Source organism: Triplophysa dalaica, chromosome 24 (assembly GCF_015846415.1).
Source record: "Triplophysa dalaica isolate WHDGS20190420 chromosome 24, ASM1584641v1, whole genome shotgun sequence".
NCBI lineage: Eukaryota > Metazoa > Chordata > Actinopteri > Cypriniformes > Nemacheilidae > Triplophysa > Triplophysa dalaica.
The window spans coordinates 14,531,201-14,545,070 of record NC_079565.1 but is presented as its reverse complement, the minus strand read 5'-3'; the positions used below and the strand labels follow the sequence as shown (position 1 = coordinate 14,545,070).

The window sequence follows — 13,870 nt, the reverse complement described above, 5'->3', positions numbered from 1 at the left end:
TCATGGTCCATGTGTGAGCGTATATTTGCATGTCTCTGCGAGTCACACGGTGTCATTTCTCTGCAGCTCCTCCGTTGTGTAGTCTGTATCTGCTTATTTATTATGGTCATCGCGAGCGGCTCCTCATGGGCCAGTCAGGGAGTGCATGGGAAGGTTAGTACAGCATTGTGCAGTTTCTGTGCTTATCCACCGGTACAAATTTGAGCGCTTTCTTAAAAATAGCTATAAATGCAAGAGATGAGTCATTTTCACACCTTGTACAATTGTGTTTTTTGAGCAATCTCACAAAAACATGTACATAATAAATCACAAAAACGCCAATAAATGTTTTATTTAATGCTGTCAATGGTGATTTCTGTATTAAATAGTGCATATTATCACTGTCCTTTCAAAACCTTGACTGTCCAAATTCGCTGTTTTCCAGGAAATGGAAAAAAATATACCTTTTAAATGGCTAAATACTGTCTTGTCAAAACATTTTCTTATACTTTTTATTGGTTAGACATTTGCAAAACCCATTGACAAACAATATGGGTGACCACTATGATTTATGTCAAAAAAAGTACAAATCACAAAATATGGAGATACAGGGTTCAGAAGGACAGCAGCATATGTCATGATTCTGTCATCCTTGTCGGGAATTTTCTAGTTCTGTGGACAAAGTTGTGACCGTACAATGTCTTTGGTGGTTGTTGTGTTCTGTGTGGAGACGTGTGGCCTTTGTTATGACTTTGCACCAGGTGTCCTCCTGTCACTTCTCTTAGCCCCGCCCCCTTTGTGTTGATTCCCCTCACCTGCCCGATGTAATCATTCTCTCATTAGTGTTCCCCTACTTAAAGCCCTATTGTTTTTCTGTCCTGTGCTGGTTCGTTTTGTTTGATATCTTCCCCGCTGACTTTGTCTGTATAATTCCTGCCCAGTCCATGAAAGTAAGCCTTGTTCGTGTCAGTTTTAGGTTGTTTTTTGCCCCCTTGCAGGAAGTGTTTGTTTTGCTGTTTAATTCCTAATTCCTTGTTTAATTTTTCTGTTTTCCACCTCTTGGGTTTTTGTTTTAGAAATAAAGTATTTTTGTTAACCCGTTAACTGTCTGCATCTGGGTTCTGTACACAACCGTGACAACAAAATATTTTTTGGGATTGTTTTTCAGCTAGTCATTATGGCCAAAATAAACTCAGTATTTCAGTCTTGCATCATTTGATAATTTTATTTACTTATTATTAGTTTTTGTTTATTTTTTGCACCTTAACCCACAACCAGCCAAACAAATACTTATTTATATTTGTTAGTTATTTTGCCTTGTGTTCCTGCCTCAGTGACGATTATTTGACATCTAAGATTGGCTTTTTAAAAGACAAGTTGTTGCAGTAACGTGTTCAACGTGTTCAGACAGCAGGGCAGTGTTGGCCTGCTCACCGGGAGACTGCATGCATTCATTTATTTAGAAATTAGATATTATTTATTAGAATGATCTTACTCGTTGTATAAATACCATGCACTGTGCTGTGTTTTACATTTTCTGTTTTTCCTGTTTGCCCCTGTAAAGCTGCTTTGAAACAATACACATTGTGAAAAGCGCTATATAAATAAACTTGAATTGAATTGAATTGAATTCAAGTTTGATGATATTTTGAAAAACAAATAATAGACAAATCGTTTGTTTCAAATTTTCTAGAGTTTAGTAGCATCTCACTGAACTTCATGTGCGCATTGTGACAATTTACCTTTTACATGGGACCAAATGCTGATGAAATTGTTCTTCATTTTTTGTTGTAAGAACTACAGAAATTGACTTTAATAAATTTATATCTGGGCTCTGTTGACTAAGCAAACACCTAGAACAGTCTAGAGAAAGCATCCACGTCTAAGAATCCACCAATACTTCAGTAGATCTTAACATTATGATGACACATTGGGCAGTCATCACTTAAAACACGTTTTAAAAATGTAAAAAATTATCAAATTAACTTATTCTTCATAGTATTTTAAAACAAATAGGGCACAACGCAAATATGTTTATTCTGAACTGGGCTAAAAATATAATGTGATAGGATAATAAAATAGACGATAACCTTATTTGACGCACTTAAAAAATATGTGCAGTGAATTAATCATACATCTGAATTGACTATTTAAAAGCTTTGTTGCCAAGTTAAAAAGAAAAATTGAAAAATGTAAAAATTATGTAAAAAGCATCATGTTCTTTGTTTCAAAGTGTCTTTGTTATGTGTGGGTGTATGAAGGTGTGTGTTTATTGCTGTTGTATTATTTTCCCTTCCTTTGTGATAAATGTGATGTTGCTGAACATGTCACTTCATGTGTTATGAGACTTTTTAAAGTAGTGTTTCACCCAGTCTATAAGCCCTCATGTTGCATTCTGGGAACATTTTCAGTAAACTGTCATATGAATTAGCACAACAAGCTATTGATGTGTCAGTGCATGTCGAATGGGTGCCAAATGTGAAGATAAATAAATTCACGCCTTTTCTTCTGTTTTTTTCCTTTTCTTAAGGCATCAATCGGTTACTTGGCAACAACACATATGAGGCAGCGTTCCCTCCGCATGAGGTAAAATAAGTGAAATCAATAAGCGGTTATTTATTGCCAGTCACGATGCAGTTCTGTACCTCAATACTTTTGCGTTTGAGCTCTTCATAGCGCTTTAGTAGCCTAAATACAAAAAGTTGTGTTTTATAGGGAAGCTACAAAAGCAGACATCCGATAAAGACTCACGGTGCCCAGAACCACAGACACCTTCTGTATGAAAGATGGGCACGCTGGGGAATCTGGTACAAATATCAGCCTTTAGACCTCATTCGGTGAGATACACATATATATAAAAAAATATATATATATATTCATTAAATGTTGACCTGTTTCTCAAGTTTAAGTGTATTTTTTTGTATAATAATATAACACACACAGTCCATTAGTTTACTGTAAAATAAAACAATGTAAAAAATAGAGTTATTTCCTGTATTCAGAGATTACAGGAAAATTCAGTAAATTCAATTATAGAACTGCTACTGTAAAAATTTCAGTAACTGTATGGCAACCCTGCTGCCAGTAGTTTACTGTAAACTTTACAGGATTTACAGTACACATTTATTTGTGTTGTACTTTACGCATTTGCTGTGACTGAACTGTGTATACAGGCACATCGTTTGCTTTAAAATGAATATTCTGTCCTCACCTGCCAACCCTGATGATAAAAATACAGGATACTACTTTCTAGTCGACAGTGTAAGGTACAGTAAATGCTGTTTCATGACTGTAACCACAGGGCTCAAAATTAAATCCCCACTTCTCTGTTTTCATGTTAGCTCTCCTCAAGGTCTTTGTTTTTTAATGTCTTACTGTAGCAACTCCTAGCAGCTCAGGACAAACAGTGCAGTAGTCCAAGAAAACATTTGTTATGTGAGAAGAGCTTTAATCTCACTAACTCCTGAATACAGTATGTGTGACATTCTGTTGGGGTGGGTGAAGGTTTCCAGAGTAAATCACAGTTGGGTTGAGCCAGAGAAAACGCTGTCTCAGGCTCATAACAAACGTTTATTGAAGCTGAATAACATCGCTCAGCTTTTAAAGTGGATTCGGAAAATATGCTGATGATGATCTGCAGATTTAGCAACGTTTCGTTAAGCTCCATCAATGACGTGATGTAACTGTCCTGATCTCACGTACATTTAATATGCAATTCAAACACACAACAATAAAAACCCAACAATAAAAAACATGTATATAAACATAATTACCATTTCTGTTATATTTTGGTATTTTGTGAGGCCCAAAATCGACAAAATGTATCCCTTATGTAACATTACTGTCATATGGTTGTAAAAACAATTAACAAATGACTAATTTCAAGTCCAAAATATTCTTATAAGTAGTATCTATATTTCTGTCTGTCTATGTGTGTCTGTTGTAGGCGGTACTTCGGCGAGAAGATCGGGCTGTATTTTGCATGGCTGGGCTGGTATACAGGTATGCTGATCCCTGCTGCACTTGTCGGCCTCTTCGTTTTTCTCTATGGGCTTTTCACCATGGACTCCAGCCAAGTGAGGTCAGTCTCAGGTGTCTGAGGCCATCTCAAAATGGTTTTATATAGTGAAAATGGGCAATGCTGGTACCTTGTCCAACACACACACAAAAAAACGTCTGAAGGCTATAAGGAGCTTGAATTTATGATTTATATTTCTATCGTGTTTTAGTAAAGAGATCTGTGAGGCCAACACCACCATCATGTGCCCCATGTGTGAAGGAAACTGTAGCTCCTGGACGTTGAGTGACAGCTGTGTCTATGCAAAGGTACCAGCTTGATATTAACTTTCTGTCTCATTCTCCTAAAAGAAAATAATGGTACAAAATGCCCAGCTGCATAGCCAACAAAATATTTACTGTATGTTTAAAAAACATTATATATGTGTATATTGCATATACCAATTATATGCCCCTTCAGTGTTGGGCTAGTTACTCTGAAAAAGTAATTAATTACTAGTAACTAATTACATATTCAATAATGTAATTAGATTACTGTACAAATGACACTCTTCAAAAATTAATTCAATGAATTATTATTATTACTTTCTTTATCCTATATCAACCTTGATTAGTTAAGTGATTCAAGGATAGACATGAAACAGCTCTTTTAACTACATATAGTAGTATAATTTACTGAACAAAGTAATACAAGCGTGGAAATTATTTTTGTACTGTAGTAATTCAGAGAATTAACTTCAATTAAATGCACCAAATTGCAACATTTGTTGGCAAATATTTATGCTTGTCAATCATAAACACGTTATTTCTTCTGAATTTCAAAAAATACACAGAATTACATCCAAATGTACGCAGTGTTTACATTCGGGTCTTACAATTGCTCTTGACCTAACGACATTGTATCAGACAACTTTAAACTACTAAACTGAAGGAGAAAAATGCAGACTCTACTTGTGGATAAAAAAAAAACGTCTTGGTTACGTATGTAACCTCAGTTCCCTGATGGAGGGAACGAGACGTTGTGTCGAGAACGACAGATGGGGTTCGCTCCTGAGAACCTATCAACTCTGACTACTATAGAAAAGGCCAATGAAATTTGGCGAATGAAATTTGCATGCCGGGCTCCGCCCCCGGATATCCGGTATAAAAGGAAGCCGGCGTGCAGCATTCATTTACCTCTTGTTCTGAAGAGCCTGAGAGCCTCTCACAGCCTCTCTCTTTGTGGCATAAGGGACACAACGTCTCGTTCCCTCCATCAGGGAACTGAGGTTACATACGTAACCAAGACGTTCCCTTTCTGTCGGTCTCTCGACGTTGTGTCGAGAACGACAGATGGGGTTATCAATGGAAAACGCCACAAACGTGTATCGCGTCACAACCTCAGCGAAGCGACGGTAACAAGCCGGGGCGTGTCAGCTTGAAGCTTTCGTGAAGCTTGTAACCTTCCAGTGTGGTGGTCGGGGGGTTCCAGAGCTTTCAGGAGAAAGATGGGGACAGCCCTGACCGGTAACCAAACACGGACGGGGCCTTAGCTCTCTATAGGCGAGAGGCCGTCCGGTTCGGTTTACACTGGGAAAGCGCAACTCTTAATAGAGAAGCGCTGCAGAGGCCACCTCCTACCCGTGGGGAGGAAAATGGTGGGGAAAAGTATGGTCTCGTCCTGGGAGGAGAACGCATGGAACGTGCGGACTGGAGTTAACCGCGAGGTGGAGGTCCACCTGGGGAAGCTCATGGGTTACCAAGCTTGGGAACCATTGTCATGAGGGTATGGCAGACGGAACAGCCCTCGGAGGGGGTGTTACTGCGTCTGATAGCACAGGTCCGGTTAGAACTATGTGAGATAGGTCATAAGGTTTCCCGGCCTAAGGGGGAAGGCTGCTCTGCCCAGCCAACCCCCAGGAGTGCTTGCTTAGTGATGGAAGGAATGCCTGTTCTTAACCAGGGTGTGGGTAAGAAAGAAGGCTGGTGAGGTCCCAATTTTCTTAGCCAGAATGGGTAAGAAGAAAAGGGGATAGATAGCACACTGACCCAACCTCGGGGAGGGTGGGAAGGTGCTTTCGCAGGCATACGCCCTCCCGGATGTCACTCCTACATGTCGCCACGTAGGACGTGAGCTGATACCGGGTTTACGCGAAGATTGTAAAACCTTGCGAAGGTGGTGGGCGTAGCCCAACCCACAGCTCTACAAATGTCTGCCAGAGACGCGCCTCTGGCCAGTGCCCAAGAAGTGGCTATACCCCGAGTGGAGTGAGCCGTAACCGCCAATGGGCATGGCAAATTCTGTGATCGGTATGCGGTAGTAACGGCATCTACGATCCAGTGCGCTAGTCTCTGTTTGGAGACAGCCTTCCCCTTCTGCTGTCCTCCGAAACAGACAAAGAGCTGATCAGAACTGCGGAAGCTCTGAGTGCGGTCCAAGAAGAGGCGCAGTGCGCGTACTGGACACAACACGGACCGGGTTGGGTCTTGCTCCCCGGTGGGGAGCGCCTGCAAGTTCACCACTTGGTCCCGAAAGGGAGTCTCAGGCGAACGTGAGAGTAGCCAGGGCCGAAATCAAGGCAGTCCGGGGACACAGAGAATGCATGGAGATCCCCTATCCTCTTAAAGGATGCGAGCGCCACAAGAAGAACCGTCTTAGTCGTTAGGTGAGTAAGATCGGAAGCTTCAAGGGGCTCAAAGGGGGGCTCGGCTAGGCCCCTCAAGACCACGTTAAGGTCCCATGAGGGTATGGAGCGGAGACGAGGCGGGTTGCGTCGTCTTGCGCCCCTTAGGAACCTAGTGACCAGGTCGTGTTGCCCTAGAGACCTTCCGAGCACTGAATCGTGATGAGAGGCGATAGCGGCTACATACACTTTCAGTGTGGAAGGGGAGATGTTAGTCTCCAGTCTCTGTTGTAGAAAGGACAACACGATCCCGACCGAGCATCTCTGTGGGTCTTCTCCTTGGGAGAGACACCAGGATGAGAAGAGGCGCCATTTGTAGGCGTATAACTGCCTAGTGGATGGCGCCCGTGCCTGTAAGATGGTTTCAGCCACAGCGGGGTGTAACCTACTCAGGGTCTCCTCGTCCCGTCCAGGGACCAGACATGGAGGTTCCAGAGGTCTGGCCTGGGATGCCAGAACGTGCCCATCCCCTGAGAGAGCAGGTCCTCTGTCAGGGGAATGGGCCAGGGGGGAGTTCTTGTCAAGAGCATCAGCTCCGAGAACCAAGTGCGGTTGGGCCAGTAGGGCGCAACCAGTAACACCTGTTGCTCCTCTTCCCTGACCTTGCACAGGGTCTGTGCAAGGAGGCTCACTGGGGGGAAGGCGTACTTCCGCTTGTCTCGTGGCCAGCTGTGCGCCAGGGCATCCATGCCGAGGGGGGCCTCGGTCAGGGCGTACCAAAGCGGACAATGGGTGGTGTCGCGGGAGGCAAAGAGGTCTATCTGTGCCTGTCCGTACCGCACCCAAATAAGCTGGACTGCACGAGGGTGGAGTCGCCACTCTCCGCAGGGTGTGTACTGTCGAGAGAGCGCGTCGGCTGTCTCGTTCAGTACGCCTGGGATGTAGGTGGCACGCAGGGAGCGGGTCACCTGCTGACTCCACAGGAGGAGGCGTCGGGCAAGTTGTGATAGTTGCCGTGAGCGCACGCCACCCTGGCGATTGATGTACGCTACGGCTGTGGTACTGTCCAGGCGAACCAGTACGTGCTGACCTTGCACTAGAGGCCGGAGCCTTCCTAGTGCAAGCAGTACAGTCCACAACTCTAGGCAATTGATGTGCCAGCGCAGTTGGGGGCCCGTCCAGCGCCCCGCTACCGCGTGCCCGTTGCACACTGCACCCCAACCCTGCAGCGAGGCGTCCGTCGTCACCACGACGTGCCTCGTGGGCAGCCCGAGGGGAACCCCAGCTCGGAAAAAGGTCATGGAAGACCAAGGGGTTAGGGTGCTTCGACATACAGGCGTTACCACCATACGCCTGCTGCCGGTGTGCCACGCCGTCCTCGGAACTCGACTCTGTAGCCAGTGTTGGAGCGGTCTCATGTGCATCAATCCGAGGGGTGTTATAGCCGCGGAAGATGCCATGTGTCCCAGGAGCCTCTGAAATAGTTTCAGGGGGACCGCCGATTGCTTGAACTGGTCCAAGCAATCCAAGACTGACTGGGCGCGTGCTGCGGACAGCTGCGCCGACATGGTGACAGAGTTGAGTTCCATACCGAGAAAGAGGATCGTCTGCACTGGGGAGAGTTTGCTCTTTTCTCGGTTGACCTGAAGGCCCAATCGGTCTAGGTGCCGGAGCACCATGTCCCTCTGTGTACACAACAGATCTCGCGAGTGCGCCAAGATAAGCCAGTCGTCGAGATAGTTGAGTATTCGCACACCTCTCTCCCGGAGAGGAGCGAGGGCGGCCTCCACGATCTTCGTGAAGACTCGTGGAGACAGGGACAGACCGAAGGGGAGGACTTTGTACTGATATGCTCGACCCTCGAAAGCGAACCGTAGGAACGGTCGGTGTCGAGGAAGAATCGAGACATGAAAGTAAGCGTCCTTCAGGTCGATTGCCACGAACCAATCCTGACACCTGATAGATGTCAGGATGCGCTTCTGGGTTAGCATCTTGAAGGGCAGCTTGTGAAGGTGCCTGTTCAGGATACGTAGGTCCAGAATAGGGCGCAACCCTCCGTCTTTCTTGGGAACGATGAAAACCGGGCTGTAAAACCCACTTAACATCTCGGCTAGTGGGACGGACTCGATCGCCTGTTTCGCCAGGAGGGTGGATACCTCTGCCCGAAGCACGGAGGGGTCTCTGCCTCTGAGAGAGGGGGAGATGATGCCCCGGAACTTGGGAGGGGCCCTGGTTAACTGGATCGAGTAGCCGAGACGGACCGTCCGCATTAGCCACCGAGACAGTGTGGGCAACCTTAGCCAAGCTCCCAGGGACTGTGACAGGGGGACCAAGGGGACGGCCTGTTTCACCATTCCCACGGAGGGTGGTTCGTTGGCGGGTGGAGTCAACCGTGTGTCGCCGGGGCTTCCCCGGAGGGATGGTTGGCTCCACCTGTTTTCCTGCCTGGCGGGACAACGGCACGCACTGTCGGGTCGAGAGTGGTGGCAGCTGTCGGATGTGTGCGGCCTCACACCTCGCCAGGGTGTGAGGTCGGATCGCCGAGCACAGTCCGGGGGAGTGTGCGAACGGCTGGGGTGAACGCACGGGGGAAACAACTCTCTTTGTGAGCAAGTGGGCGCCAGGCCCTGATAAGGGCCCGGCATTGGAAACGAGGCAGGATTCGTCCCATACCGACCTGTCAGAGGTGGAACTGTGACGGTCGGGCCAGATGTTGCTTTCCCCGGCGTCTTCTCGTCAGGGGCGCTTCCTGGAAGGCTGCTGGCGAGGAGGGGGCCTAGCCTCCTGAGTCCTCTTCCGGGTTGCAGCCTGGGGGTGCGCCTTAACCGGTGTCGGGTTCGAAGAGGCCCTGGGCTGTCGGGGAGCAGGAGGTGCGCGGGAAGTCGAAGGCCGGGGGGCCGTCGATTCACCGCGCGGTAGAATGTGGCTTATCGCCTCAGTCTGCTCCTTGACCGCCGAGAACTGCTGTGCGAAGCTCTCGACGGTGTCCCCGAACAGCCCACCCTGCGAGATGGGTGCGTTGAGAAAGCGTACTTTGTCGGCGTCACTCATACTCGCAAGGTTAAGCCAGAGGTGTCTCTCCTGGACCACCAGAGTGGACATCGTCCGACCCAGGGCCCGCGCCGTCACCTTAGTCACCCTTAGAGCGAGGTCAGTGGCGGCGCGGAGTTCCTGCATGACACCCGGGTCGCCCCTACCCTCGTGGAGTTCTCTCAACGCCTTGGCCTGATGGACCTGCAGGATGGCCATGGCGTGGAGAGAGGAGGCAGCCTGGCCCGCAGCACTGTAAGCCTTCGCCACCAGAGAAGCAGAAGTTTTACAGGCTTTGGACGGGAGACGAGGTCGGGTCCTCCAGGTGGCAGCCGTTTGCGGGCATAGGTGCACAGCAATGGCACGCTCCACCTGGGGGACTTCGACGTAGCCCCTGGCTGCCCCACCATCGAGGGAGGTGAGGGAGGCGGAGCTGGTCTGCGAGGAACGTGCCGTGAGAGGGGCGCTCCAGGTCTGACACAGCTCCTCATGCACCTCCGGGAAAAATGGAACCGGGGGTGGGCGTGGCTTGACACCACGTTCCGACCCCAGGAACCAAGTATCCAACCGCGAGCGTTGGGGTAGAGGCAATGGCGTACATTGCAGCCCAATGCTGGCGGCAGCCCGGGTTAGCATGACCGACATCTCGACTTCTGCTTCCTCCTGAGCTCTACCCCCCGGGGTAGTTCGGAATCTTCATTGTCGGATGTCGGCATCTCTCCCTCCGATGCTGCGATCGACATCTCATCCGCTCTGCGATCCGTTGCCGAATGCGCAGAGGAGGATCCAGACGGTGTGCCACCGCTGGGTGGGGAATGGCCAAAAGAGCGTGCTGGGGTGCGAACGGCCCGTGAGCGCTTGGCTGGCGGGTTTGCGTCCGCAGAAGTCCCCAAATCACTAACGGCGCTAACCGGTCTGGAGATCTGGGTTTTAGCCACAGATGTCACGGCCCGGGTAGCAGACGAAATGTTGGCTGGTTCCTGTAGGAAGACAGCCAACCGTGACCGCAACTTTTGCATGACGATCTGCCCGCAGTGCGGGCAAGATGCGTCACTGAACGCTGCCTCGGCGTGCTGGACGCCCAGACACCTAATACAGCGCTCGTGTCCATCCCCCTCCTCGATGAGGGTACCGCACCCAAGAGAACAGCGGGACATGCCACGCTGTAGAGTTGTTAGTCCTGAAAAGGACTTTTGTAGAAATTAGCTCTGACACCACTGGAGCCGCCGAGACACCCAGGGGAAGATCGCTGCAGGAGGGACGATCCGCTGGGACAGGTCTTAGATCCGGCAGTGTAGTTGTAGAAGAAAGAACTTCAGTTTTTGTACTCATGAGTCGATGGCTCTGAAGAACAAAAGGTAAATGAATGCTGCACGCCGGCTTCCTTTTATACCGGATATCCGGGGCGGAGCCCGGCATGCAAATTTCATTCGCCAAATTTCATTGGCCTTTTCTATAGTAGTCAGAGTTGATAGGTTCTCAGGAGCGAACCCCATCTGTCGTTCTCGACACAACGTCGAGAGACCGACAGAAAGGGAACTGTAATTTCACGAATGACTACACAGAGGGTGTGCAAAGGACATGGGCAATTCGGTGATACATATATGGGGGTTCTGACCATAAAGGGGTGTGGTCGAAACACTTTCTATGTGAACAGATGAACTGTGTAAACAGTGCTGATTAAGCACATTATTTGCATCAGAATGTTATGATTGGCCCAACACAGTCATACATCAGCAAACAGTACATGCACTGTACCGGAAGTCCTAATTATTCCATTAAAATTTGCATCATTCCAGTTGTTTACTGCTAATGTTACAATTTATCTTAATGTAACATTACCGGGGCCGAAATTTTTGAAAATGTCTTGTTCACACATAATCTCTTAGTGGTAGTTTTTACAACAAAAGATTGTAGTGTGAAAGCAGCAGTAATGTAATGAAGTTATGAACACCTCAGCAAGAGTGGTCAGTATCATAAAAAAATTCTCATCAGCCGCATCTGTTCTGTCAGGCTTAACTTGAGTCAGTGGTAACCAGGCCCGCCCTCTAGGGACCACCACATGCCCTCGCAGACCTTCCAAAGCTGTGTACAACCATCACAATAATCACAAGTTTAAATGATGTTTTTTAATACATTTTTAAGCAAAACCTTTTAAATAAGATTATTTTACTGATGTATTACATAACTTTGATTTGTGTTACGTTTTCGCAAACGTAATTTGTTTTAGCCCACTTGTACTTGTATTCTGAAAGAAGATTATGATTCATTTAGGAAAGATTGAGATTGTTTCCCTTCACACAAATGCAATGTAGCTAAATCTATACTACTATTGACTTTGCGCATTGAAATTCTATTTGCGTATTTCACCAATGAAACACTGCAGTAGCACTTAATTTCCTATACAAGATTTGATGTTAAAGCAACAACGATCAACTTTTTGACCTTAAATTAATATCTCTTAAATTATATTAGTGGTAGGACAACTTTTAACTAGATGAATTTTACTGCCATTGCTGCCTAAGCAGCCTCCTATATGGGGAAATTGCACAATTTGGTGTTCGGGCCGAGCCCCGCCTATCCCCTGCTTTACGGGTAGCCTGGGAGAAGTTAGCCAACATCTAACAATAAGACAAAATGATCTAGTTCAACTCAAGTCTCCAAACCATCAAATAAAATAAAAGATGAAAAGAGAGAGAGTGATCGGACATGAATAAATATCTGACAGACTTACACTCGGCGACGCACGCTGCAGGAGGCAACGAGTTGTAAAACAGATGGAGACCTAATGCTAGCCTTCCTGCTTCTGTATTTGAAAATCTTATACGTAAATTTTTTCTTACTGTCCTGTTATTTTAGCTTATTAGTAATTTGGCTGTGCTCAGGTTGTTTATTGGCGCACTAACATTACTGGTTCACAATTTATAACCGTGATGTAGTCTATAGATAATGTAATATTACCGGGTCTCAATAGTTTACTTAGCATGTTCGTGCCTCATCACGAATTTAGTATTATGCTTGTAAATGATGACTACCAAACCACAATAAATGTTTTATGTTCAAAAGTCGCAGAGTTCTTACTTCATGCACATAGACTAATGTTATCAGTATCTATAGTTACTGTGCTAGACACTATTCCCATAGCGAGTTGAGTGTAAGTTATTGATTGCACCCATTACACAAAGCACAACGCCTGGTCGCGAGTGTGTTTCTGAAAATATAGCTACATAAAATTATTTGCGTTGGTAACATCAAGTCCATGCGTTGTGGGTGACTGCAAATGTGTTTGTAACACGATTCAAGTATGGAAGGAAGGAGTCGGGAACCGGAAGACATTTAAACAAACATTTAATAAAGTAATAATAGCCGGCGGCCCCTCACGGACGACCGCCGGCGCAATAACATTAACATAAACATAAATACAAACACAAGTTCGGGCCCGGTCCTCTCTCTTCGACGGTCCGGTCGCTGGTTCCTTTTATGCTCCCATCTCCTACGTGATTCGAGGCCGGTGTGCGCACAGCTGGCGCTAATTCACAATTACTCACCGGACTCGATCCACGGTCTCGCCCCGCCTACTCTACTACATACCCCCATCACCCCTCACAGGCCGGGGGGTACCCCCGCGACTGTGCAAGCTCCCTCCCCCTCCCTCGGGGGGGGGTGGGGTGGGGGGTATGCAGCGACGAGACGAGACAACGGAGACGGGAGCCCTCGGAGCGACCGGAAAGAGAGAGGGGAGAGAGGAAAAAAAAAAAATCCGGTTCCCCGACATGCTGCCGCTCGTTCCTCAACCAGCCGGAGTACTCTCCTTCGCGGTGCCTTGCGGTGGCCCTGGGGCTTCGGTGGACGGCTCGACCGTCCGCCCCCTGGCGGCCGGCGGTGGCTCCTCCTTTATCCGGGAGTCGGGGCGGGTTCCCCGTCCCCTGTTCCTCCCCCTTGGGCGGACGGACGCAGGCTCCGGCCTCTGGCAGGCGGTGGCTCACCCGGCACTTCCGCCCCCTGCTCCTCCCCCTCGGGGGACGGACACAGGCTCCGGCCTCTGGCGGACGGCGGCAACCCCCCCGCTCCCACTTGGACGAAAGCCACCCCACCTCGACCCAGGGGCGCGGCAGCAAAGGTCGCCGTTCCACCGAAGTTTTGACGGTGGCCGCACTGTGCACTTCCGTTTCCCCAGAGCCACCGCTTCGGGCAGCCACTGGCGGACGCCGTTCGTCCGCGCTGCCCGAACTCTCCGGCAC

At 47.9% G+C, this 13,870-nt stretch overlaps 1 protein-coding gene across 3 annotated transcripts in view; it reads left to right on the top strand.

Annotated features, from left to right (window-relative positions):
- ano3 (anoctamin 3) overlaps positions 1-13,870 on the top strand; it is a 63,013-nt gene that overhangs the window by 20,679 nt on the left and 28,464 nt on the right. For all 3 annotated transcript variants that reach the window (XM_056739471.1, XM_056739470.1, XM_056739469.1), the window contains exons 9-12: positions 2,510-2,565; positions 2,695-2,816; positions 3,926-4,060; positions 4,209-4,305. In XM_056739471.1, the coding sequence (XP_056595449.1) occupies positions 2,510-2,565; positions 2,695-2,816; positions 3,926-4,060; positions 4,209-4,305 (410 nt within the window). The remainder of the gene's footprint in view (positions 1-2,509; positions 2,566-2,694; positions 2,817-3,925; positions 4,061-4,208; positions 4,306-13,870) is intronic.